Source organism: Mangifera indica, chromosome 2 (assembly GCF_011075055.1).
Source record: "Mangifera indica cultivar Alphonso chromosome 2, CATAS_Mindica_2.1, whole genome shotgun sequence".
Classification (NCBI taxonomy): domain Eukaryota; kingdom Viridiplantae; phylum Streptophyta; class Magnoliopsida; order Sapindales; family Anacardiaceae; genus Mangifera; species Mangifera indica.
This window is the reverse complement of record NC_058138.1, coordinates 3,808,871-3,832,106: the sequence shown is the minus strand read 5'-3', so window position 1 is coordinate 3,832,106 and position 23,236 is coordinate 3,808,871. Positions and strand designations below refer to the sequence as shown.

Below are 23,236 nucleotides of genomic sequence, written 5' to 3'. Positions count from 1 at the left end.
ACGCAACCTGTTATATATAAATAAATAAATATATATATATATAATAATATTATTATATTATATATAAATTATTATTATTTTTATATATTATATTAAATATTATAATATTATTAATTTAATATAATATATATAAATAATAATAATTTTTAAATATATTTATTATATTTTTTAAATATTATTATATATAAAAATATATATTTATATATTTATATATAACAGGGTGTGCGTGAGTGCGTGAGTGCGCACACCCTGTATGTATGTATATATATATATGTATATGTGTATATATATATATATATATATGTATATATATATATTTATATTTATATTTTTTACGCACCTGTATGCACTTTGCACGTATCCACGGACCCTACGTATCCGTACACACCTTGCACGCACTCTGTACTCACCCTATCCACCTTGCATGCACCCACATACCCTATACGCACCTACACACCCTATATGCAACCATGCACTGTGATACGCACACATAAATTGCTAAAAGTCACGTAATAAGTCGAGAAGAGTATTTTTGAAATTAAAATAAATTTGTTTATAAAAGTAAAATTGCTATACATTTACCTAAAAAGATTAATGTGAAAATTTTTTTGTCAATTTTAATTAATATCCCTAATGAGACCAAATTGATATTCAAAATACTTACTCTTCGTTCACGGTGTATCAATAAAACAATATTTACACATTGCAAAGTCCGTTGGTACATGCAGAGACTATAATAATAATTTATCATAGTATTTTTATCATAAAAAGCCCCCTATTTTGCTGTCTACCACTCCACCCCTTGTCATTGCCTGGTAGGTAACTTTTGCTAATTCTATTTTTTTATTTTTATTAAAAATAAAATAATAATAATTTCATATATTTATGTTTAATATTTACACTTCCACAACTTTATCTGTCAAAATGCAATTTACGTCTTCTAAAAAAATAGATTTCATGTATAAAAGAATAAATATTCAGAGTCTATTAAAGGATTGATTTAGATGATACAATGATTGTGTATTGATTATTAGAATCGAAATTTTATCTATTTAATGTAATCAATCTACCCCTTAAAAACACGACTTTGGAATTGGCAACAGTGGCCATGGCAATTAAACGAAACTTTATATTATAAAAAAAACGGAGCTTTATTTTCTCATCATTAAAGTCATAATTTTTTTAAAATTTAAATTTAAATTTATTTTTTCTGTTCATTCTCGTTAAAGGCTAGTTCTTTTAAATTTAAATTAAATGATCTTCAATTAAAGAAAAAAGAAGTTAATTCATTTAGAGATATATGCCCAAATTTCTGAACTTACTCTCCTGCTTTTATGTCATCCACGGCATTGGATGCATTTTCGGCTTGGTGAAGTTTTTAACACCTGCATCTGGCCTCCAAGGATACTGGGACCCTTACCCAAATAGATATGGAATTTCGACCTCCATGTATGGTGATATCAAAACCTGGAAAATTGGAAGGACGGAGTAACAGACAGTGTTCAACACTTCTTCATGATCTTCACGTCTGCTTACCTTCATCAACGAAGAAAACAAGGTTGTTACATGGAATGTCACTGGCCTTCGCTTCTGTTTTAAAGCACATCGCCTTACTGCAATACTTGTGGAGGCATTTCGCAGAACAGGTAAAAACTTGCTTTTTGTGAGCTATCCTGTTGGCCGGGGCTTTGGGTTGGTTTAGCAAGAATAAAACTCACCCACATGTATCTGGATAGTGATTGACTAATTTCTTGATATGTGCTAAAAACAGGTGTTGAATGAGGATCTAAGGCTAAAATCATTAATTATCAACAAAACCATCTCAAGATTGAAAAAAATAAAAACAATATATATATATATATATATATATATATATATATATATATGGTATATTGAAGAGAAAAACTAATTGGTTCCTGAAGCGGAAGTGACAGGTAGGGGAAAGAAGAGAGACAGCGGTGTTAACAAAGAGAGGGTCCCGAGAGACTGCAAATCGGACAACTCAGTTGGAAAATTGGAAAAGCAAGCACCATAGACGATCCAAAGCAGCCCTATGCGCTTGTTGAACACTATTTCGAACAAAACGGAGACCATCCACAGTAGCAGAGTGGCCAAAAAGAAGACACCAGCCTTGTTGTTATGACTTTGATTATAGCTCGTTCTTGCCATTGAAAAACCTCTCCAATCTAACCAAAATTAAGAAAGGGAGCACCTGATAGTTAATGGTGGCTTTTATTCGAATCTGTTGGGAAGGGATGGGAGTCTGTTCGTCGCCTGTAAAGTTATACCCACCCATGCATTATGATTGATCCGACTTGGACACCTGAGCATCCGTCGGAAAAATTATAATATATAAATTTCATAGTTTTAAAAATCAAATTAGACCAATCAGTCTAACTAGTTGAACTATCGATTAATAACCAAATTGATTAGAGCATAAATATAAAATCGGGTTTGATTCGGTCGATGTTAAAAATTAATTTTCTTTTTCAAAAATTTATTATAAAAACTTGAACCAGAACATTATTTATCACATATGAATATATATATATCGTCAAATTAAACTTATTTTAATAGTAAATAAGTCAAATTATATAATTAATTATAAGTTATATAATTCTTTTAATATTATTTTTGAATAGTTAATCGATTTAACCATGGATTAATTGATCTGATCATAGATTGAATCAGATTATCTTCTCCACTAGATCAATATCCAATCTAATTCTAAAAATATTGATAAATTTTTTCTATATTTTATGTGTTTAATATCTTAGTTATTTATGAGATTTTTGGTTTTTAATTGTATTAGAAAATAAAAATAATTTGAATAAGTATTACATATTTTTACAAAATGAAATAGAATAAAAATTTTGGGTGAACAACATACAGTAAAGGAATTGAAATCATTTAGTACTCAAATTTTAGTTTTGGCTTTTACCTTAAACCAATTAACGCAAGGTACGTTCTGACTCCAATTTTTGTGATAAACAATCTAAGGGTTGTTAAAACACCTTTAACTAATATTCTTTATTGACAAGGTCCTATACTCCCAACACCAAATTAGAAATTTTGAATACTTAGAGGGTGTTTGGTTTCTGTATTTAAAGATTACCTTGATAATCTATCTTTTATTCATTTATTTGGTTTATCAGTAATAAAATATTACAGTAATCTTCTATTACCAATACTGACGTGGTAAGTAATATAAGTGGTAATTTGATTATCACCTTCATCTTAAGTATTTAAAGATTACCAAGGTAATATTGATTTTATTATAATTATATTATTATTTATTAATATTTTAAGACAAAAATAAATTTATTTTTAATTAATATGACAAATAATATAAAAAATATTTAAAAATAATTATATTCAAGAGAATTTAAGTAAAATAATTTACTAGTAATCTTTTATTACCTTTAACCAAACATAATAATTATTTATACCTACCAAATTTTATTAAACATAGTAATTATTTATACCCAGTAATCTTCTAAGTAATCTTTCTATTTTGGTAATAAAATATTACTCAAACCAAATGTCCATTTAAGATTGTTGTCAACTAAGAAGCACGAAAACATTAGTAGGGGATGGTTTCCAGGTTTTTGAAAGATTTCAGAAATGAAAAAGGCTCCAACACTTGTACAAAACATGTTGGGAATGTTTCAAAAAATATATAAAATTTTGAAGCGCATTTTTGTTTTAGAAACATATTTCTTCGAGTTGAAAAAACCTAGAACATTTTTCTTTTCCGATATAAGTTATCTTTTCTAATTATGCCACACACTTTTCTTTACAATCTCTTGGATTTCCACTGCTTTCAAGATACTTTCTTTGAATTTCATAGGTACGTTATTAAACCCCTTTTTACTAACTTTTTAGGGATGTTTGATTCAAATACTCAAAAATTTCTTAAGTATTATATATTTTATTATAAACATTACTTTTGTTTGATTTACTAAATAATAAAAATGATGTGACGGTTAATATAAAAAATAATTTAATTAACATCTTTATATGAGATTAAAAAATTATCATGATAATCTTATTTTGTTATAATTTTATCTGAATTTATTAATTTTTAGAACAAAAATACTTTAATTTTCACTTAATATAACAATAAATATGAAAAATATTTTAGAATAATTATGCTCAAAAACATTTAAGTAAAAAAATAATTTAGTATTATTTTATTAAGTCAAACAAAACACAACAATTATATATATATATATATATATATATATATATATATATATATATATATATATATATATATATATATATATATATATATATATATATATATATATATATATCAAATAGAGTAATAACTTATATCCAATAATATTTTAAATAATTTATTTTTGATGTATTAACAAAACCTATCCGAAAAACCTTTTTGGCCATATATATATATCAATAAAACTATGTGTACCCATTTTTTATACACAATTTATATATACAGATAAGGTGTTATGATGTGATTGGATGTTTCTTTATCATATGATGACATATGTTTTAAAATTACCTAATTACGTAATAACACATCATTGTGTACATGAGTTGTGTACCAAAAATAGGTACATATAGCATTACTCTATATATATACACACACACTCACATTGAACAAATCAAATTTCAGATATAATAATTAGTTTTCTAATCACTATTTTAAATAAATGAAAATTTTAATTTTAAAATACCCTACCCTATAAGAGATTTAAATCTATATCTTCTTATGTGCAAAACTTAAACTCCTCCATGGTCACTCTCAAACAACTCCTTGCAGGCCATTTCTATTAGTATGGACTAAACAATGAATCCACCCTGATCGTTAGAATTGGTTATCATTACAGGATAGACAGCACTCGTTACATTTTCAATTTACTAAGCAGAGGGCCGTTGCATCCTCCAGTCATCTTAGATAGCAACTGCCTGCTAAAATATAAAAGATAATTTGGTATGTAATGAAGGCCAAAAGCTAGCAATAAGAGGTGTGAGCTTAAGTAACACAATTTTGTTGTCAAGACAGGTTTTGCAATATATTTTTCGCCATCTGTATAAACTAAATTGTCTGAAATAAATCAATATATTCATGGGTAATGACTTCTTGTTATTATACAGAGCACTATTCCTTTCACCATAAGCTGAAGTGTTCTTCCTTTACAAAAACAATGAAAGAAATGGAATATCTATGATACAATTACTAACTCTTTTTTGGGGCCTTCATTGTATCAGTCAATCAGCATGATGATTATTCATCTGTGCTGGTGTTTTCTCTTCCTGAATGCCTTGAAGAGATCAATGGCAAGGAAAAAATTAAGCAAGTTCATGCCAAACATCCCAAACAAAGCAAGTGGCAACTCAATGCCCTTTTCAAACTTGGAAGCATCTTTAATCAGCTTGACAGTGATCAGAACATGAGATGCAAACCTCGCAAGAACAAACATGGTCCAATTGAGAATCCACTCCACTCTAACAATTCTACTCTTGGCATCACGAATCCCAGCCATCTGTCTTACTTTCCTCACATGTAAAAATATGGGATGTAGCTGTATAGACATAATGAGTTCATCATCAGTGTAATACATAACTGGCAGCTAATGCAAGAACAAAAAGTAGGATTTAAACAAGCACAAAGATAATACTGCAGATGGAAACAACTTCGGGAAGACACTGAAACACACCTCACAAATGAGAGTAAGAATAAGGTAGTTGATAGTAATATTTCGGTATAAAGCAAGAGTGAAGCAAACCAATAGCAACAGATGATGCACAAGGATGGAAGGAATCAATCCACTGTATAACCGGTAGTGCAGCATATCCCACTGATCATATGCAAAGTAACCACATGAGAAGCATAAAGCTGGGTATGCCCACGGCCAAGTACCACCAACCAACTGTGAGTGCTCAAACATTGTTTTTGAACCATTTCTTATCCACTGATTAACTAAAATCAATACCACTGCAGTATGCCACTCTGTAAATTGAATTTTGTAAACATAAATTTTGTGTGCCCGAATTCTATTCGTTTGTCAAAACGAGAAATTGACGTGAGTCAATTTAACAACACAGTTTGCTCCATGTACTGCCATTCTGATATAGTGTTTTTTGGGAGACTATATTCTGTTATGTGTTTTTTGAGTTTGTATAAGTAGGACAGACAAAGAACAAAAAAATGGTGTAATCATATGGGGAGTCAGTTTTTGGACATATTTGTTAAGTGTTTAACTGCCCTCTCAACTGCTTTCTAACTGTCCTTTGGCAGTTTATGTATCGGGATCAGATCGATCTATCATGTGTAGACTCAAACCCAATAAAAACCTAAACCCTCTTGATGAAAATTCTTGCCTATTTTTAAAGACGATATCTTATGAGAGATCGATGATATTTTCCAAGTTTCAAATGATCAAGTTTTTATTTTTTATTCATTGTTGCTTTGTTTCAGAACTACAAATTCTACTAAGCAGAACAAGGCTACCCGGACAGCGAAACAGTAAAAGCCATATTTTGGTGATATGATCCAATTGTTGCCTTCAATTTTGTATTTATGTAGAAGTCATTTTGTATTTTGTATTCAACTTAAGGTTATCATTGCATTTCTTTACACTAAAATTCCATCTTTCTTTCTTTTTGTTTCTCTTTCTTGTTTAGGAGGTTAATTACTTCTAAAAAAAATTGATAAATTCCCTATTTCAAAATTAAAAGCTTGGCTGTGGTTATAGTCAGCTCAGTCAAGTAATTCCTCGTCTTACGCTTGGGTTGAAGAACAGAAAGAAGAGGAGAATGACATTAACAACATTGCAAGTCTGTTAATAGGTAAAGATGGCTTGTATTGAAAAATACATCAACTTAAACTTCTGGGATGTACAAAATATGTATTCCATCAAAAGGGAACGAGTGTACCATATGACAGAATCAAAACAGGATTCTTCCAATTATGGAAGTCCATTCTAGGCATGTATAGTGCAGAATAATCACTACAGAAAATTTGTTGTGGCCTATTCAAAAAATGTTTTAGTCGTTCCACGGAGAACAAGATTCTTGCAAACACAAAGATTTACAGGATGTTAGAAACAATTAAACATGCCAAATTGAATTCTGTGAATTATAGTAAACGTTAAATTGGGCATACCCGAATTCAAATTTGTGATGAAGCCCATTCCAACACGTTACAAGGTGTTGACGTTAGTCGTTTCTAAAAAGCTATTTCCACATGTACTGTTTTTCTTTGGGAGACTTAATCTCTATGTTTTTGGTTTTGTTTATGTGTTTTTGAAGAAGAGGAAGAGTAAAACCTCTTATGTAAACCAAAAAAAAAATGCATATTGTTATATTCTTGGGAGGAGACAGTTTTTGGATAATTTATAAGTGTTTAACTGCCCTTCAACTCTCTATTAATAACTGTCTTTGACAATTAAATTAAACTGGATCAGATCGACCCATCATGGATGAACTTAAACCCAATACAGGAAGCAAAAAAAGAAAGGGAACGAGCTCATTCCATACAGAACGAGCAAAATGAAAAGCTTGGAACGAGTGTTCCATCATTTGGAATGCCCGTTTTGTTAGACAAGACTGAAAAGTTTTAGTCAAGGTAAAATTGCATTTTAGGTTCCTTATATAAAAGAAACCCTAAATTTTACAATGCAAGTAGTGTAATTAATTTAGATTTTTTTAAGAGATTAATAAAAGAATGATGACTGTTGATGTAGGCACGTTGTCGAACAATGTAAATTTTTTATTTCTTTGAGTGATTGATTGATTGATCTTTTGACATAAGTTTTTTCTTAATTATAGTAGCATTCAATTAAAGTTTCTCTGAGGGCAGAAATTTCACAACAATTGGGCCCAAAGCTAGGCAAAGTTGAGTGAATTGAGTAGTTGAGGGTTTCAGACATATTAACATAGAATAGGGTACACAAGACAATGAGAGGTACGAAGCCAACCAACATAGATGGGGAAGAATAGTAGGACATAGGAGTTGTTGTCTTCGGTACTATCTGAGGGTGTCTGACATATTCAATAATTTATGATGTGGTCAATGAGAAGACCATACGGTTTATGGTTGAAATTGTAGATCTTGTTCGTGTCCAAGAATGTCACTAAAAAGTTGTTCATAAAACGCAACTTGTCCAAGTTTAAAATGGAAGAAGGTAGAGACCTAGGAGAATACATAGCTCAGTTCAATCAAGACGTCAGTGATCTATTCTGTATGGATGTTAAATTGGATGACGAGGACAAGGTCATTATGCTTATAAGCTATCTAATTGATGTTTGGAAAGGAAACACTAGACTATAAAGAAGTTTTTTCAGCTTTGAGATCCCACCAAATATTGCAGAAGTTAGAAACAAGAACTCTCAGGGAGAGAGTTTGTTAGCAAGTTCAGAATGTGGCAGGATTAGAGGAAGAGATAAAGGACAAGGAGGTGGAAACTCTAAAGGAAAAACAAAGTCAAAGGTGAAGAAGGGAGAATGTTATAAGTGTCATCAAAAGGGACAGTGGAAGAAGAATTGTCCATTATTGCAGAGTCAGAATATTGATAAGCATAAAAACATTGCTTCTAGTTCTGCTGGTATTACATTAGAGACCTCAAATGAAAAATTTTTGGTGGTTCAAAGATAGTGATCAAATCTCCAGTCAACAACTAGATTTTAGATTCAACTTGCTCTCCACTATATACTGCACATGGAGAGTTATTCCATAGTTACAAATTGTGTGATGCTGATAATGTTATTCTGGGAGATAATCATGTTAGATCGCATGGTAAAAAAACATTTGAAAATGTTCAACATGTTCCAGAATTGAAGAAGAATCTGATTAATCTGGGTAGTTAGAGTGGGCATTGCATGGATTTTTTGCAGCTCCAGACAGTGGGATAGGAAGGGTGTCAGTATGACCATGACAGTGATGAAAGTAAGGCGGATTGATAACAATTCATACAGGTTCTTAGGTAGTACAGTTAGTGGCTAGAGAATCTGCATACTCTTCTTTAGAGTCTATAGATTGTAGTATACGCAGCTACATCATTTTAATGAGCAAGGTCTATATGACTTCCCCATGGGTTTCCGCAAATTTTATAATTAAAAATTTTAAGAATCAACACCAATTTTTTTTTTTTTTCTGAGAAATACATGAAATTGAGCAAGGAAAATGCTCAATCAAGCAAAATTGAAAATACATTTCATGAATAAGTACTGATTAAGAGAAAATCATATTGTAATTCATTCAACTGAAATATGATACAAACGTATGTTTGGTTGGCGAGAAAATATTTTCCTTCACTTCTCATTATAGGATCCCAATGCATGGACCTGATATTATAAACCGTAATTTAAAGCAGAATATATAATAGATAATGATAAATCTACAACTCAACAAAACTTTCTTTAACGAGAAATGTTTTTTATTTTCAAAAGTGCTTTTGAAAACCGAAAATTCTGGAAAGAGAGCAAGAAATCAGAATAGGGAAAGGTCTGTGGTTTGGGTAACAAAGAGTAGGGCTGGATTCGAGCCGAGCCGAACTCAAGCTCGGCTCGGTTCATATATAGGTGGCTCGAGTTCGAGTTCGAGCTCGAGCTCGACTGAGCTCTGTTAAGACTGGTTCGTTTCGGGATCGACCCGAGTCCAGCCCTAACAAAGAGAAAGGCAATGAGGGTTTTTTTGTGTTGATGTAAATAGTTGGAAAGGATCCAATTGGAGGTAGAGTTTAATTAAAAAGGATAGATAATGCAAGAGGGGGAAGAGTTTTGTAGCCTCTGGAAGTATGTTAGAATATTAATACAAATTTTAATAATTGTTTTTCAAGTTATTTTTAATTAAAAAATATTGAATCGATATTTTATAAAATCTTTTATATTGATTAATTGTTGCCATATAAAGATATTGATAAATTATTGAAGATGATTTAAAGTATAACTTTTTTCTAAAAAAGAAATCGGGGATTTGCCCATATTTATTGGATGAGTAAATTTGAGATATAGTGATTGAATCTATAATTATTGTACTAAATAAGTCAAAGTTTTACTGGTGTGATAGAGACTCGAACTTAGACTTTCATTTTAAAAATTCTAATGTTTTATTAGTTTTGTTAACCCTTGGGTCAAAGTAAGTGTAACCTTTGCATGTATGATTCACTTTAAAATTCATTCATTAAGAAATACTAACTTGGTGCAATTCATTAGTAATTCATGTACAGTTAAACATAGTTTAAAATTACTATACCACATTTTTCGATTTTAATTTTTTAAAAATTTAGGGTTAAATGTAAAACTATTATTTACTAAAAATATTTAAAAAATTAAAATTTTATCATATTATCTTTCTAGATTTAAAAAACTAACAATTTCTCTTCACCAAAAATTTGAAAAGTGACAATTTCTCTTATAGGGTTTTGAAACTGTCATTGGAGATAACGAAATTTGTTGTCTTCAACCACGTTTTCTCTCTCTCGTTGCTAATCAAACCCCTCCCTCTGACGAAGAAGATTACCCTCAACAAAAATGAAATTGTCTTCGTTTGAGATCTCAGACAAAGACAAAATTGTCTTCGTCTGAGACCTCAAACAATGACACTCCAATGAAGACGATTCCATCTTTTTTAGAGGGAGGGATTTGATCAACAGGGAAAAATAAGTCGGGAGGGCGAGAAAACAGAATCAAAGATGATGAAGTTTATTGTTTCCGATAATGATTTTAAAACTCTAAGAGAAAATACTCATTTTTCAAATTTTAGGAGAGAAAATTATTAATTTTTCAAACTTAAAAAGGAATATATGGTGAAATTTTACTTTTTAAAAATAATTTTAATAAATAATATTTTTACTTTTAATTGTAACTAAAATTTTTAATAGGTATTTATTTATAAGTAGATGCTTTGATTTTAAAAAATTACCGAAAGGGGGTTGGCTAACTTAAATTGGATATTAAGGGTTGACCCAAACTAACTCAACTAGGCTCTAACTGAATCCACCGCTAGAAATGGCCTTTTTAATTCCAGCATTGATCATGATGCCACACCTAATAGGTAACCGGCTTCCTCTCCCATCCGTCCCCTCCAATTCCAATCAAAACCCTTTTCCTGATCCTGAAGCCCACCATGAATCACCAAAATTCATTTCTAATTCTCCTCTCAATCGCCCTCACTTTTCTCATCATCAAGCTCGACGCATCGGAACCATCCATATACGACCGCCTGAAATCCAACGGTCTTCCTATGGGCCTTTTCCCCAAGGGCATCACTGATTATTACGTGGACCCTGCTTCGGGCTTCTTTCAAATCAACTTGACTCAGCCCTGTCACGCCAAGTTCGAGAATCAACTCCACTACGATTTTAATGTGTCGGGGCAGTTGAGTGTTGGGAAGATCGGAGAATTATCAGGTGTGATGCAGCAAGAACTGTTTTTGTGGTTCCCCGTCAAGGGGATACGTGTCGATGTCCCGAGCTCTGGGTTAATTTACTTCGATGTTGGGGTTGTTCACAAGCAGTTCTCGCTTTCGTTGTTTGAGAATCCGCGTGATTGTACGGCCGTTGATCCTGATGATCATCACGATGATGATAATGATCACGGTGCTAAGGTTGGTGAGTCTGAAGTTTTGTGATTTGTTGAAATGGGTTGATGTAATGTGGGTCAATCGCATGAAATTTTGTGGTGGATTGAAATTTAGGGCTTGATTGGTGTGAGTATTGAGGATTTTATTTCACATTTAGAGTTTTGTAATTCTGTTTTTACGGAAATGGGTTGGTAGGATGTTGGTTAATTGCATGAAATTCAGATGAATATGCAATGTTAGGTGTTTTTTTTTATTAAATTGTTAAGTGATGAGGATTTTATTTGACAATTAGGGTTTTCAGACCCACATTGTGTTCATTGTATGTGATTTCATGGGAGGCATGATAGATAGGTGTAGAGGTTTGTAGGGAAATATATCGATACTGAAAAACTAGAAATGTTAAAATACATTAGACTTTAAAAATCTTGAAAAGTTTAATCTGAAAATGTGAATTATAGCATAGAACTTAGGATTGTGATAAATAATTGCACATAGACACAGAATTGTGATGAATATATTATATTAGGCTCTGATTAGTGTTGGTGATGAGGATTTTATTTCACAAAGCATATCAAGGCTGAGATTATGTGTATTGTATATGATGTCTCGTTCAGGGAGCATAATAGATGTATGGGGTTTATGGGGAAATATGGAGTACTGGAAAGAAAACATGAAATTTGGAATGCAAAACGTTGAATTGTAGCATAGAATGGAAGACTGGTAAATCCAATTGTGAGGCTTGTCATGTATCAATACCTAGTGGTATTGGTGCCCAGAAGCATGTAGAGTTTTGCGTTGTGTTTTTTAATTTTAAATTGCTTCATTATTTCAAAGTTGTGGCCTGTGCTTTGGTGTCTTAAAATTAACTGGGATGTGACGGAGTATATGTTATCACTAAGTTTGCCTTCTTCAATTTGTTTTTTGAGGTTGTTATGAACTAGGATATATGATAATAATAGTGATTTCATTAGTTTATTGTGTTGATATGTAGATTATATTTGATTATGAAAACATTGCTTGTTTAAACAGAGGAATGTATTTGAAGTTCTACGTTGCAATATGTTGATGTTCTTATGAGTTTCTAGGATCTCTAGTATCATGTTTCAAGGATTCAAGGAATAGTGGTGGAACTCAATAAAACTTGTTAACAAATTCAGATTCAAAGTATTTGTGGTTTTCACATGTATTTGTTTCTAGGATTTTTGTTTAACGTTTCCACTTTTATTTTGGTTTTGGAATTTGATTTGGTGATATGATAATTGTGTGAGAAATGTTGGCAACCTCTATTATTGATTGATGATTGCCGTTGATCTCTCCTGTTGACTTTGATCTGGTCCCTCTTAAGTGGTGCTGAAATTTGTCATTTTGCAATTTCAGGATAATAACATGAGTCTTGGGTCTGAAGGTCGATTGGGAGACAAACTAAATGCGGTTTTGTAGATGTCGAAGGCTGAGGAATTATTCATGATCCTGTGGATTACCTAAACAGACTGCTGGAGTCACTTTGGCAGCAGTTATATGCTTCCTATGTGTGTGCTTGTTTGCTTTGTTGTACAGACCTTTTGGCCCAAAGTTCTATCCTTGCCGGCTAAAAGTACTACAATTTTGCTAAACGAAGAGGAAACATTATAAGGTAATGTAAATAGGGATGAGGTTTCAATGGGGTAAAATTGGCTGGGCCTAGTTCTGGCTATAAAAGAGTCACTAGAAATCAGTATTGTCTGTTGTTATTTGTTCTCATAGCATGTGCATATAAATGGAAGAATTTGGCAATGTCTTTGTATTTTCACTTTTTTGATCTTGTTAAATGATTTTGGTGATAAAAGAAGCTATAAATATTGTCATGTTTCAATGCATTTATTCGTGTGCTTGTGTGGTTTCATGGATTCTGTTTAGTAGATTGAGTAATATTAAGGTATTTATAAGGAATGCTAATTTGAGTATAAATGATATGTATAGTGGGAAGTATTTTATTTTTAATTTAAAATCATTAAATTACATTATTATATATTGTATTTTTATTATAGTGACATATTATCATTAGTATTTAATCGCACAGATTATTCTACTCCACATATTGTACTAACAAGCACACAAGGTCATAATCATGGTTATTAGTATATTTCGATATGTTATCCTACAATGTGATATATTATGGGTAGAAAATGATATATACTTTAAAATGCATCGAAAATTGTTGACATGGTGGGAGTATTCCATAATATGATAAGTATTCTATAATATGATATGCATTTTATGATATGATACATATTATTGATGTAAATCGATATACCTTTCAGAAAATTAATGATATAGTAGAGGTGTATCTAAATATTTTAGAATTTGAGAGGGGGGTGTTCGTGATATTTTCAAGATGATGATGTAGTAATTAAAATTTTTTATTATTTTATTATTATTTTTTTATTATGATACTGTATGTGATACATGATAAAAAAACAGTAAAATTATGTATATATACACTTTTGAATATTTATTTGAAGTATTGATGTGTAATTAAGTAACTTTGAATTAAAAATAAAATAAAATAAAATTATATAATGATATATTAACTGTATATTTAATTATGCACTAAAAAAGAAATACATATAATATTATTTTATAAAAAAATTAGATCTTCCATAAATGATACCATACACAGTAGACTAAATGTTATAATTCCCCAATCAATGGGTGACCTTGTCGTTGGTAAACATGTGGGTCGTATTTGATAAAAAATTTATCATTCTTTTTAATTTTAACCCAAACTTTCTGCCTGCAATTATTATACAATACAAAAAGATCCAAAAAACTCCTCAAGTTTAATTTGACTCCCTACAGACTAGGGATGGGTACAAGCCAAATCGAACTCGAATAAGGTTTGGCTTATTTTTGGCTCAGTTCAGGCTTGTCAAGCTCGTTGAAACACATATTTGCGTTTAGCTTGCTTTATAATTTAAGTGTTCGTGTTCGGTCGCACCTAACTCGGGTTTGCTAAGCTCGACTTTAGACTCGTGTTTCAGGCTCAGGTTCGGGCTTACATTTCAGGCTCGTGTCAAATTCAGGATTATTCTTAATACTCTTTATGAAAAATATATACTACATATATACAAATAAGAATATCAAATTTAAAAGTTAATATACATATGTAAAGCATATTATTAATCTAAAATATATATTGCATCCTGTGATCATCATTCATCATAAATTTTAGATTTCTCCTCAATATTTGATTCGAAAGACATGAATACAAAATAAAGTAGTTTACATTACACATTAATTGCATAATTTTAACATATTTACAGATTACTTAAACATGAACAAATGGCCACAATGAAGTTGCCTCTTGTCAAACCTGAATCAACCATATTCCATGTCATGGTTTTCGAACTTCCATGCCTCTTGTCAAACCTCAATCAACCCTGCATACTTATAATATGTCATGGTTTCAGTCAAACCTCAACAAGTATTTTCACAAACTATAGCCAGTTTATTCTATTCATCACACTTGCAAAATATAAAAGCAATAACTCTAGCATTTTTGTTATCCCCAAATATTTCTTTGGAGTATCTATATTCAAAGCATACATAATTCATGAATGATTAGTTTATTACACTCAAATCACATTTCCCCACCTATGTTAATAGTTTATAACATTAAAAATGTTAATTATGTCAATGGAAAAGTTCAAAGCCAAACTTTGGTTTAAATTGTAAAGAAAAGATCACTTAATTAAAGACACTGTTATTGTCCATTATCAATAATCATGTTTATATATTTTAAGGCTTGTTACTTTGCAAGTTATTAGTTTGGAATTTAAGAAATCGTCATTGTTTTTCTATTATCAGATAACACAACAAATTAGAACTATCTACTTTCAAGAGAGCACCCGAATACATGTTTTAGGTAGTAGATTTAGACTTCAGCATTTTCTACTCTATTCTATTGTTATTTTCAATAACATAATCAACATTACCTAATTTATGTGAAAGAAAAAAAGGCTCTTAAATTTACAGCTATGTTTTTTTTTCCCAAATTAATTTAGATCTAATAATCCTATCAATTTCGATCATAATATTGGTTGAAGGAACCTTTTCACTGATGCAAATTATAACTTCAATAGAGCAAGTCATATGAAGTTTGATGCCTACATCATGTAATTCATTAAAAGAAGGGTAACACACCTTAGCTCATAATTTGCATATCATCAAGTGTCAAGTAAGGTGCATAGTTCAACAAGTTTATGAGAAATTTGAACAACCCATAAGATGAATAGTGAAAAATTAAAGATGAGAAATTTGACTTACAAAAAAGTTACCTTGTTCACGTCACCGAGTTATCTTGCTGGAGTGGAGAACCACCAGAGAAATGACAAAGAAGAAAGCCAAAAGTTGCTGTGTAGTGGAGAAAACAGAATACGGAGAAAAATATTAGAACTGCATTGAAGTTGCGGGGCTTAATGGCATTGAAGTCATGCTGATTGAATAACGTTTGAATTGTGAGAGAATAGAAGAGTCAGAGAGAGTCTAAACGATAACAGAACTTCTAGAGAAACGGCACCCTTACACACAAGAAGAAAAGCAAAAGAATCGAGGTTTTTTTTTTTTTGGGCATAGTTTAGTCAGTTGCTCCCCAAAGGGTGACATTTTTATGTAGGAGGAGGCTGGCAGCCTATGCTTTAAGTTAAGCAAGCCCAACTTGGCTCGCTGAGTTGAGCAAGCTGAGTATTACCCTATTCAGGTTTGAACTCGTGTTCGTTTTCTGGTTTTTGCTTAGACTTGTGGTTATTTCTAACCGACTTGTTTCAGGTTTATTCAAGCAAAACTCGTTTTAAGGGTGAGAATCCAACCCTATTGCAAACCATTAATCATCATGATACCCTCTAAAATCGGAAAAACCCCAAGTTCTCTCAACCTTAAACCCACAATATCCATCTCACTTCCATCTTACCATGGCATCTCTTTCTTTCTCCTCGCTCCATTCTTCCCCCAAACCCTTCATTTCCAGTTTTACCCTGCACTTATCAACGACCTAGATCTTTCCTGCCCAAAAAGATGGGCCCAAACCTGCTGCCCCACAAATGTCCTACAAAAACAATCCCCCTTCCTCTTCCACAACCGCAGCACCAGAATGCCTTATCTCTGTTGTCACCTACACTTTCCCTTTTTCAACTCCCTCCAGTACGATCATTACCTCTTGATGCAGTACTCACAGTTGGGCCTGCTTTTTGACCTATTTATCCCCTTGTTGGGCCTCTACCAGGCCGTCCCGTATGCCAACTTTGTCGCCTTCTTTGCACTCTATTTGGGCATCGTTAGAAACCCTAGTTTCAGTTACTATGTGAGGTTCAATGCAATGCATACCCTCACTTTGGACGTCCTCCTAGTTGTGTCGTTGCTCTTGACCCAAATATTCAATCTGGGTCAGGTCGAAATCGGGTTCAAGTTGATGATTTGGGGCCACAATGCTATGTTTGTTTTTAGTTGTTTTTGTCTTGTTTATAGGTTGATTTTTTCTATGTTGGGTAAAGCTCCGTATTTGCCCTTTGTAGCGGATGCTACTAGGAGGCAACTTTAGGTTATACGTTTGGGGTGTTTTTGACCTTTATGAGAGATTTGTACAAGTTGTTGAAGCAAGTCTATTAGGATTTTGTGATTTGTTAGGAAGTGCTTTCATAGCAATGGTGATTTTTGCCAGAGGAGGTTGTACTTTTTTCAGTGTTTATTGAAGTTTTTTGGAATGAGAGGTACAAGTGGGTGAAGCGGGTCTAATTAGGGTTTATGGAATATGTGAAAAGCTTTGATTTGTAAAAAATTTTGATCACTCAAATGTAATAACAATATTGAAGGAATTCAATTTTAGTTTATCTTTCATATTTTATGATAATATGTTGTTTAGTATCAAATTGGCTTAATCAAGGTGGTTAGTTTAGTTTGGATCAATGTTTAAAATTTAATTAGGTTAATTCTAAGTTAAGTCGGATCTTGATTGAAGTTTAAGGTTCAATTAATCAATAAATTAGATTGATCTAATTAGACATTTGTAATCATTCATATAACGTATACCTTTTACCTCTTCTTGTTGTCAGTTCTAGCAATCCACCTTTTAAACTAATCGGTGATTGTGTCTTGTCTCTCTCTTCTAGTTATAATTGTGTTCTCTAACTTTGTTGCAATTCTTTAATTTTCGTCAAAGACAATCTCCTTTTTGCCCATGGCCGTTTCATTCACTTTTGCTCTACGAATTGTTTTTTTTTTTTTCAAGGGTTTACGTGTCAAGTTGATTTGGTTTTTAGTTTTCAAGGATTTAAGTTATAAATTGTAATATTGGTAAAGACATATTGGTAATTGTAAAATGGGTAAGACGGACGACGATGGGAAATTAAGAGGGTAGAAAGTGATTTCATCAAAGTTCAGGGGGAAACAGGTTTTGACCAAACAAAAATTTTAAGATCGCTGCACAGAGGAACTGAACTGAACTAAACTCGCACTGAAGAAATCGCGCCCAGCTTTCCGCTTCTGTAATAATTGACATTCGCCGAGCAGGGCGGTGGGCCGCCGCCCGAGTAACCAAGGATTCCGTACACCACTCTGTCACGCACGTAAAGATTAGCCATCGCTTTATGCTGTGTGCCGTATACAAAAGTTAGAACTGCTCTACTGCGAAAAAATCCGCCACAAACTCAGCCTTGACGCCGGCAAGTTTCCCGGCAGTTTTTTCAAACTTCAACAGGTTTTTATTTATTTTCCTTTATTTTCATTTTTCGAATTCACAAACAAAAAATGGATGAAAATTGGTTTATTTTCTAAAATTTTGCAAGTTCTTTTCAATCATTGAAGCTTTATTTAGTTTTTTTTTTTTAACTGTGTCTGGAACAAAAAATTTTCGTCCTTGTTATTATTATTGTCATTACAAATCATGTGATAAAATATAGCATTTTATCGGATTTAATTTTTCATTTTATTCATTATCGCTATATTTTTTAAGAATATATCCTGTTAATTATTCATATAAAATTATTCAGATTATATTTTCTTTTTAACAGATTCTTTGCAGTTTGAACTTTCATAATTTTAGTTCTGGGTAAGTTTGTTTGATACAGTTATGGAAGATAAGCTTCTGGGTTCCTTTTTTGGTCTTGAAAAGCTAGAAATTAATTGAAATAACGTGAATTCTTTGTTGATTTTAGGTTTTGGGAATGGGGTTAGTGGGACTCGTGGTTTTGATGTAATGATGGTGTGTCTCAATGGCATTAACATTGGCAAGAAAGAGATTGGTGCAATCCTGGTTTCTGATGAGTTGTTCTCTGGGATTAATTTCGACGAAACTGGTGCTTGTTAACAATGGGTGTGGAAGGTCTCTAGCATTGACTGGATTGTGTAAATATGTTTGGAGTGCCCGATGCTTTTGCGCTGGTAGTGTTGTGCCTGAAAAATTATGTTGGGAAGGTACATCTCGAGAAGTTTTACTGAGAAAACTTGAATTAACACTGAAGAGTCATAAAGTTGATGAAGCTTGGGAAACTTTTGATAACTTAAAGAGATTGCATGGTTTTCCTGAGAATTCACTTGTTAATAAGTTTGTTGCCGAGTTGTCTTACTCATCTGAGTCACAGTGGTTAAAAAAAGCTTGTGTTTTGGTTTTTAAAATCTTGAAAGAGAAACCGAATTTGCTTCAGCTTGACGTCCTAGCAAAGCTGACTCTCTCTCTGGCAAGAGCTCAGATGCCTATCCCTGCCTCGATGATTCTTAGACTGATTTTGGAGAATAAAAATCTACCAGCTATGAATGTGTTGCAGTTGGTTTTTCTGCATATGGTGAAGACTGAAATTGGGACATGTATTGCATCAAATCTCTTGATTCAGATGTGTGATTGTTTCCTACTTTTAAGTGCTGAAAGAAGTAATTATGCAAAGTTGATCAAACCTGATACAATGATCTTTAACCTTGTGTTGGATGCTTGTGTGAAATTTGGATCATCTCTTAAAGGCCAACATATTATGGAACTTATGTCACAGACTGGGGTCATTGCTGATGCTCACACAATTGTTATTATTGCCCAGATTCACAAAATGAATGGTCAGAGGGATGAGCTGAAAAAATTCAAAGACTACATTGATAGAGTATCATTTCCATTTCTGCAGCATTACAGGCAGTTTTATGATTGTCTTTTGAGTTTGTATTTTAAGTTTGATGATATCGATGCAGCTTCTGAGCTTGTATTTGATATGAATAGATATCGAAACTCTCTTCCGGATCAAAAAATTATGAAAGGCTTTCAAAAACCTTGCCTTGTTCCAATAGGTTCTCCCAACCTGAGGAATGGATTGAAGATACAGATTATGCCTGAGCTACTAGAGAAGGATTCCATCCTCAAAATAGAAGGTCACCAGGAGCTCGTTCTCTTCAGAAATGGGAAACTTCTCCTTAGTAACCGGGCTCTAGCCAAGCTCATTAATGGTTACAAGAAGTATGGGAAGATTAGTGAGTTTTCAAAGCTCTTGTTAAGCATTCAGAAGGAAAATAATTCATTGGAGGGATTTACTCTGTGTTCCGATGTGATTGGTGCTTTTATTCAAATAGGTTTGCCAGAGACTGCTCACGACATCTTGGATGACATGAAATCAGCTGGTTATCCGATGGGTTCTACAACATACATATCACTCCTAAGAGCTTATTACAAGTTAAAAATGTTTAGGGAGGCAGAGGCACTATCTACCCAAATGAAGGCGGCTGGTTTGGCTGTAAACTTTTCTGATGAAGGGGCCATCTCAAGCACAAATCCATCAGTAGGTAGATCACGTCTAGCTCAGTCTTTAGTTCGAGAAATGAGGGAGAAGGAAAAGGCAGTTCCTTGTATGGTTTATGAACTCAATTCTTCTATCTTCTTTTTCTGCAAGGGCAAAATGATAGACGATGTTTTGAAGATATACCGAAGAATGCAGGAAATGAAAATCCAACCGACAGTAGAGACATTTGCTTATTTAGCTTATGGATACTCTTCTTTGGAAATGTATCGTGATATTACAATCTTGTGGGGTGACATTAAAAGGAACATGGCAACTGGCTCTTTAGCATTGAACAGTGATCTCCTCGAGATTCTGCTGCTTAACTTTCTTCAAGGTGGTTACTTTGAGAGAGTGATGGAGGTCATAGATTACATGAAAGAGCATAACATGTTCATAGACAAGTGGATGTATAAAAGCGAGTTCTTAAAGCACCATAAGAATCTTTATCAGAGCTTCAAGGCGTCAAGCGCCCGAACTGAAGCTCAGAGCAAGAGGTTTGAATATGTCAAGACATTCCGGAAATTCATTGGCATCAGTTGAAATTCAGCCAGAAGTTCATGGCATTGCTTCCGGAGATCGATTTGTATTATGGGGTGTAAAAACTGCCTGAGCTTTAAGAATGGTGAAAGCCATTGAGCTCTGTGTAATCACAGAATTATGGTATCATATTCTATTTCAATTTAATGAAGGCGGCAAAGAGCCAATTATTCCTACACAGTTTCTTATATTTCCCCAGTTTATATATAAAACTTGCAGTATAATGGAATATAATAGTTAAGAACAGATGTGTCATGAAATTGACCTTCTTCATTCAGAATTGTTGTTGTGTATTCGAGTTCTGATTATGACTGGGAACCACAGGAAAATCAGTGAGAGACGGACTGACACAGGACAAATGTAGTGGGTTTATGCTTTGATACCGTTTAATATAGGAAAATCATAGATGAGGCTGTAATAAATATTGTTTATAAGAAACGAGTAAGAGTTGATACCATTCAATTGGCAGGGGGATAATAAACAGATTGTGATAAATCTTTGTTTCTCTTTTATTTATCTTTTTTAATAATTAATGCAATTCACTGTAAAATTTAATATCAATACCATGTAGAATCTCGTTAGCTTTATGCAGCTTATGCTTATTTAATGTTGTTTACTACAAATGTCCAAGTAATAATTTATATACTAATTACGGGCATAAATACAAATACAAATATTGATAATAATATATTATTATTATATAATTAAAATATTATTTTATTTCTAACGACAATTCAAGTATTGGTGTGATTTATTATAATGCACCGTGTTTGGATTAAAATATTATAATGTAGATTTTCCCGTGTTTGGATTTCTACGTAAATGTTTTGAGTATTTATAAATTTTGCTGTTTGTTTTCCTTTCATTTTTCTTTTTATCATAATAATAAGCATATACAAATCCATATGTTATTATATAATTAATAATTTTTAATTAAAGAAAATAATCAATTAAATTACCATATCAAATGATGATATGTCATTTTATTAATACCTATAGATATTCATAGATATCCATTATTTTGTACATGTAATATTTTATCTTCGTAAGATAATGTGCGACAAAATCGATAATTGTTTATATAATGATTACAAAAATAATGTTTTGAGTAAGTAAAGTGTTTTTGTTTTTTTTTAAATTTAAGTATTTCTCACCTGTCTTATTCATACCCACTTTAAATATACAAATGAGTAAACAATAATATATATATTATCATATGATTGAATAATTTTGAATTAATGATAAAATAATATTCAATTATATAATAATAATAAATATAAATATATACTCTTTTATATATTCAAAATAAATATACGTAATATTACTTCATCTTAATAATGTATCACTTGGATATTGATTCCTCTCATCTTCTACTAAATGATACTTATAACAAAAAGTACATAGGATATATAAAGAGGGCAACTAATCTGACATTGTATCCATTATTACCTTAAAAGCTATTAAAATTAGGGACGAGGAATAAAATAGAGTTCAAATTAAATTATAAATTAATTTCGATCCCAAAACCTTTTCCCTTTATAAAATTGTAGCATGACCCAATGTAAATGATTCAAGCTCAATTAGGGGTATCTTCAAATCAAAACCCCGCCAAGCCCACTCAACTCGAATTGAATGGCTGGAACACAACTGACAAATTTATCTTATTCAAAGACTTTTCATCTCCAACAATTTTTCTTTTTCTATGACAACTTTCTGACTTCTACAAGCTCATCTTGCATTAGTCATTTTATGCTCAGGCTAAACTTAAGATGGCTCTGCTCAAACTCAACTCATTCCATACCACTCCTAACTAAAACAATTTCCTTCTTGAATAAAGAATGAAACAAGTGAGTTGAATTGAATTCAAAGGCTTGGTCAAAACAATTACCAAGGTCGGTCTTCACTAGGCCTACCCAATTTCATCTCAAATCATCACCTGAATTGAAACAAACATTTTCTATCCTATCCAATCCCTTGATCACTCTGCCGTCTACCATCTACAAATTAATATTCATTATTAATCCAAGTATAATCTTAATGCCTGACTTTTTAAAACAAAACTCAAATTAAAACATTTTAAACAGTCATCGATATCATTTTTTAAGAGTAAGAGAATATATACAAACAATGAATAAACATTTATATACTAATAATGATGTGTTTCATATAAATGTTATTTTTAAATTAAATAGAAATCTCATAATCATATAATAACATATCATCATTAGTATACAAATTAATACTCTGCGATAGTAATCACAGTCTTATTGGTTTTAAAGAACATGTAATCGATAATAGTAACAATTTATATAGAAATAAACAATTATATTCTTTCTATCCAAAGGGCAGACCTTTC

The 23,236-nt window shown here is 32.0% G+C and overlaps 3 protein-coding genes and 1 long non-coding RNA gene across 8 annotated transcripts; 2 read left to right on the top strand and 2 right to left on the bottom strand.

Annotated features, from left to right (window-relative positions):
* Positions 1-5,261: 5,261 nt before the first annotated feature.
* LOC123208452 lies at positions 5,262-5,921 on the bottom strand. The gene is made up of 2 exons (XM_044625990.1): positions 5,691-5,921; positions 5,262-5,603 (listed from the first exon to the last, which is right to left on the bottom strand). The coding sequence occupies exons 1-2, from the start codon at positions 5,919-5,921 to the stop codon at positions 5,262-5,264; spliced, it is 573 nt and encodes a 190-aa protein (XP_044481925.1).
* A 5,055-nt stretch (positions 5,922-10,976) lies between these two features.
* On the top strand, positions 10,977-13,413 carry LOC123201464. Of its 2 annotated transcripts, none has more exons than XM_044616992.1 (2): positions 10,977-11,585; positions 12,935-13,413. In XM_044616992.1, exons 1-2 carry the CDS (start codon positions 11,102-11,104, stop codon positions 12,937-12,939), a joined length of 489 nt encoding a protein of 162 aa, XP_044472927.1. In that variant the 5' UTR covers positions 10,977-11,101; the 3' UTR covers positions 12,940-13,413. The 2 variants fall into 2 exon arrangements, with proteins under 2 accessions (XP_044472927.1, XP_044472919.1); XM_044616984.1 differs by having other exon boundaries at positions 10,986-11,581.
* A 1,337-nt stretch (positions 13,414-14,750) lies between these two features.
* On the bottom strand, positions 14,751-16,945 carry LOC123209699. The gene is made up of 2 exons (XR_006501110.1): positions 15,874-16,945; positions 14,751-14,976 (listed from the first exon to the last, which is right to left on the bottom strand). It is a non-coding gene; the product is annotated as an uncharacterized LOC123209699 (long non-coding RNA).
* Positions 16,946-17,975: 1,030 nt separating this feature from the next.
* LOC123207274 (pentatricopeptide repeat-containing protein At4g17616) lies at positions 17,976-21,056 on the top strand. 4 transcript variants are annotated; one of them, XM_044624645.1, is made up of 3 exons: positions 17,976-18,287; positions 18,745-20,903; positions 20,973-21,056. In XM_044624645.1, exon 2 carries the CDS (start codon positions 18,802-18,804, stop codon positions 20,881-20,883), a length of 2,082 nt encoding a protein of 693 aa, XP_044480580.1. In that variant the 5' UTR covers positions 17,976-18,287; positions 18,745-18,801; the 3' UTR covers positions 20,884-20,903; positions 20,973-21,056. The 4 variants fall into 4 exon arrangements, with proteins under 4 accessions (XP_044480580.1, XP_044480564.1, XP_044480573.1 ...); XM_044624629.1 differs by having other exon boundaries at positions 18,745-21,056; XM_044624638.1 differs by having other exon boundaries at positions 18,658-21,056.
* The last annotated feature ends 2,180 nt before the right edge of the window (positions 21,057-23,236 follow it).

What these genes read in the sequence shown, in the direction of transcription:
- LOC123208452 (XM_044625990.1), bottom strand. Translation starts at nt 5,921, where the DNA reads ATGTTTGAGCACTCACAGTTGGTTGGTGGTACTTGGCCGTGGGCATAC. An exon ending in TTCTTACTCTCATTTGTGAG is followed by an intron (nt 5,604 to 5,690) that starts GTGTGTTTCAGT and finishes TTCTTGCATTAG; the next exon opens with CTGCCAGTTATGTATTACAC.
- LOC123201464 (XM_044616984.1), top strand. Translation starts at nt 11,102, where the DNA reads ATGAATCACCAAAATTCATTTCTAATTCTCCTCTCAATCGCCCTCACT. An exon ending in ATAATGATCACGGTGCTAAG is followed by an intron (nt 11,582 to 12,934) that starts GTTGGTGAGTCT and finishes TTGCAATTTCAG; the next exon opens with GATAATAACATGAGTCTTGG.
- LOC123207274 (XM_044624645.1), top strand. Translation starts at nt 18,802, where the DNA reads ATGGCATTAACATTGGCAAGAAAGAGATTGGTGCAATCCTGGTTTCTG.